The following is a 4,386-nucleotide window of genomic DNA, read 5'->3' on the forward strand; positions in this document are numbered from 1 at the left end:
ATGATAGGATACGGTAATGTGAATACATAATAGAGCATTGAATATAACAGTTTTGTACAAGTAAAATCTCTAAATCTTAAAAATGAATAAACTAATTAGAGCAAAATTTAAGAATGAGATAAACAAGAATGAGAATAAGTTGGAAAGCCGGATAAACCGACTAAGAATAATTATGTGTAAACTAATTTTAAATATTTTTAGAAAACTAACCCTCCGGTTACAACACGTTTTGGAATTTCGATCTGAATGGGTCCACAAAATTCAATGGGAAGAGGGAACTGGATTACGAGTTAAGTGTACGGAAATACTTAGTGAAGGTATGGACAGAAAAAAATACGATTCACTTCGAATTGCAGCAGTCTATTCTACTTCTAGAACAATTCCAGACGGGCAGAGATAGAGAAGGGGAAATTAAATAAATTCGTCTATCCTTCTAAGAGGATCGATATTGTTATGTGGACACGTCGGGGAATCTGTTGATTTTGATTTAAGGCTCCTTCTCACTCTCTCTGTGTATATATATTGCATGGAGTGGAGTAGATGAGAGCAGAAAAAGGTTTCGAGGTTTAGAAAAGAAAAAGAGAAATGGAGCGTTCAAAGCTGTTGGGTTTTGTGGTCTTGATATGCTTTACTATTCCAACGATATCATGTTCTTCGGACAGACTGTTTAGTGGTTGGCCGAAGTCTAGCAGCGATGAAAATGTAAAAATAAGGGTGAATATGACGCGCAGATCAGAGAGAGAGTTGGGTTTTTCTGAGAGATTGGGTTTGGCTGTGGATCGAAGTAAGAAGCGAATGAAGAAGATAGAGGCATTGATAAGAGGGCAATTAGACGCTGAAACGCCCGTTGAAGTAGGGGATGGAGAATTTCTGATGAGCGTTGCACTGGGAACGCCCTCTGTGAGCTTCGAAGCGATTGTGGACACGGGGAGCGATCTGATTTGGACTCAGTGCAAGCCTTGCAAGGACTGCTTCTCTCAGCCTACGCCAATCTTCGACCCCTCCAAGTCCCCCACATTTTCCACAATTCCCTGCGGTGATTCTCTTTGTGACGCCTTGGGGAGTACGCAAACCGGATGCAATCCAGATTGTACCTTTATGTATCAGTATGGCGATGGTTCCTTCACCAGCGGCGACCTGGCTTACGAGACATTGTCAATTGGGAGCAGCAAGGTTAAAGGCATTGCATTTGGATGCGGGCATGACAACGAAGGACAAGGATTCTCTCAGGGTGGTGGCCTTGTGGGACTGGGAAGAGGTGGTCTCTCCCTTATCTCACAGCTGGGTTCCAAAGCAGAGAACATGTTCTCTTACTGTCTTTTGCCCATCACCGACTCTTCTTCACAAACCAGCCCCCTCTTTTTCGGCGAGGGTGCTTCCTTGAGCGGAGGAGCCAAGACTCTCCCACTCATCAAGAGCAGTATCATTCCCACTTTCTGGTACATTCCTATTACAGGAATCACCCTCAATGGTAAGGCACTAGATATTCCTCCTGGAACTTTCGATCTGCAATCGGACGGCAGCGGAGGTATGATCATCGACTCCGGAACCACTGTTACCATCCTGGACCAGGCTGCCTACTCTCCTCTTAAGGAAGCAATTCAGTCCGCCATTGATCTCACTCCTGTAGACGGCTCTTCTACAGGTTTGGATCTTTGTTACCACACATCATCCGCTCACCTCACCTTGCCAACCCTCGTCTTCAACTTCAAAGGCGGCGTGGATTACGAGCTTCCGGCAGACAACTTTTTCATTCAGGCATCTGAAAATCTCTTGTGCCTGGCAATGTTGGGTGAACCATCGGGGAATCCTTCCATCTTCGGAAACATACAGCAGCAAAACTTCCATATCCTTTACAACAATGCTCAGAACACGCTCTCTTTCAAGCCCACTAAGTGTGATTCTCTTTAAATCATCATCTCCCTCTTCTAATTCTTCTTCTTCTCTTTTTCTGTCTCTCTCATTTCCTCTTCCTCTGTCCTTCGAATGCAATATGTGATCTCGTCTCCTGCGTCTGCCTATTGCACTGTCCGATATGCGAATCATGTAAATTTTCATCTTCGTAGCTGCTTATTTTCAGTAAAATTGTTTGGCCCCTGTTGTTCTCGGGGACCTTCATTTATGGTTCCTTATGATATGCTACACTATGTGTGTTATTTTGGCATGGAAATGAAGGTGCGATAATTGATTATCAAAATATAAATTGCGAGTTAAAACAACGACAAGAGAATTTATATAATTATAAAGCATTTGTAATGGTCTTATCTTTTCTTCAAGTCTTAAGTGTAAAATAAATTATTGTATGCCTATGAATATTTTTAATGGTATTTAACTTTAAGATCCGTGTCTGTGATTTATACATTCAAATAATACTTATTTTCAATCATGTCCGCATTTCACATTACTAAGATCAAACGCAATTTAATGTAGCCTATATATAAGGTAAGGTTGTTGCTAAGAAGGTCTCTCTAATTTTCTCACAATTACTATTGTATAATTTTCTACTAGAGAAGACGAGTTCTCGAGAATTAAGAATATCATTTTGGAGCCTTTGCAATTTATTTAAAAGTGCTAATATTTAAGGCTATGCCTATATCACGATTCACGATTACCTATCAGCGCTTTATAGTGCATTCGATGACATCTTACACAAATCTTATATAGAAAACTTATTGATGGTGAATCGGGGCCTCTCATTTGAAAGGTTGCTACTACACTACAACGCACCTTAGATAATAAAATTAAATTATGTAATGTATTTGTGCTTCAGAGTATGGATGTTAGACCACACATCAATTTTCAGCCATTGATAATGTGACATGATTACTTGTTTTCAACATTTTAATAGGATTGCATTAGGTTTTGGAACTTTTTTTCGTGACCTAAAAAATTAAAATATTAGTGGACTACAACATAATAACACAATTATTGAGAAAAGTTTTGATTGCCTACAAAAAATCATAGTATCTTCACTCTTTCACCTTGTAAATCCTAACATGTTAATTTCAATTTCACATGATCTATGTTGCAGTGTCTACTTACGTATTATTATAGTCCAATGAACACAAAGGATACTAAAATCAATTATTTGAGAGAGTTGACACTTATTAGATTTTTAGATAGCCAAAAAACTTCTCAGATGAATAAAATATTGGTTGAGATAATTCTTAAATAGATATTATTATATTTATTTAAATAAACAATAATTTCTTAAAAAATATCCTTAATATAGAGGGAGAGAGAACTAATTATATATTCCAAGGAAAAAGTATTCGTAGTATTACATAGTTTACAATTGATAAAGCATTAACAAGTAAGAAACACACAATGAATAATAAATAAAACATATAAATTTAAAATAATTATTAAATCAACCTCATACTTATTTCACCTTGACAATGCAAGGAGGGTAAGAGGAGGGATGGCGGCCCAATATGCTATTCATATAGTTTCTAAGGGCATTGGACAACATCTAAACTAACATCTTAGCTTATATTTTCTTAGTTTATCCAATTGGGCGATGAAGGTGAAGAGTGGAGTGCATTTACATTTGATTAAATTCTTGTTCTAATTTCATTCTTATTATTTATTTATTATCTTGTAAAACTATTGTGCTAACTAGATAATGTGCAACCTTTGTTAAGGATTTTTCCATCTCCCTCGACCCTATCAACCACCTAAGGTGAGATGCATTTAGAGCTACAAGCGATATAAAAAATTCTATGTTTCTCAATGCTCGACAATGTATGTCACACGAGGATAATATTAGGAAGTTTTAGATTGAACCAGTTTAAACAGAGCCTCCTCTTTTCTTTTTTTATTTTATTTTGGTAATTACTCCTTCAGCAAGGCATTTAACTAGCTACAATTGCTTTGTATCCATTAATTTACTATTTTGGGTCATGAAAATAATGTATTCTAGTATAATGCCATTTCATTTTTCTTTACTTATTATTATTATTATTATTTTTCTATCGAAGATTCTTGTTGCAACGGATATAGATGCTGGAAAATATTTATTTATTATTCAATGTATAGCTAGAAAGGAAGAAGGATCATTCAATTGGGAAAGGGATAATTTTACACTCTTAACTTAAATACAATAGAGCACTACAATTATTCGGTTGGTTTACTTTTTTATGGAAGCACTCCTTATAAATCATGTATCATAGTAGAGATGTCGACATTTGAATAATTGGCCGGCACAGGCCAAACCTAATCCCAACTAACTCTTCCATCATATTGCACACGTAGACTACTTTCATATACCGTCCTAAAGAATCCCATCTCAAAGCACATAGAGGTACCATGTTTCGAGAAGTCCAATGGGAAAGTTGATCTTAGCACTCACTTGACAACATTTACTACTTTATCTATTGGCTTGAT

The 4,386-nt window shown here is 36.9% G+C and overlaps 1 protein-coding gene across 1 annotated transcript; it reads left to right on the forward strand.

The window, feature by feature from the left end:
• The first annotated feature begins 585 nt into the window (after positions 1-585).
• On the forward strand, positions 586-1,911 carry LOC131871344 (aspartic proteinase nepenthesin-1-like). Its single transcript, XM_059215962.1, has one exon. It carries the CDS (start codon positions 586-588, stop codon positions 1,909-1,911), a length of 1,326 nt encoding a protein of 441 aa, XP_059071945.1.
• The last annotated feature ends 2,475 nt before the right edge of the window (positions 1,912-4,386 follow it).

The sequence above is a fragment of the Cryptomeria japonica genome, unplaced genomic scaffold, assembly GCF_030272615.1.
Source record: "Cryptomeria japonica unplaced genomic scaffold, Sugi_1.0 HiC_scaffold_396, whole genome shotgun sequence".
Lineage (NCBI taxonomy): Eukaryota > Viridiplantae > Streptophyta > Pinopsida > Cupressales > Cupressaceae > Cryptomeria > Cryptomeria japonica.

Bases quoted from the DNA above. Each gene is read 5' to 3' on its own strand.
- LOC131871344 (XM_059215962.1), top strand. From the start codon at position 586: ATGGAGCGTTCAAAGCTGTTGGGTTTTGTGGTCTTGATATGCTTTACT.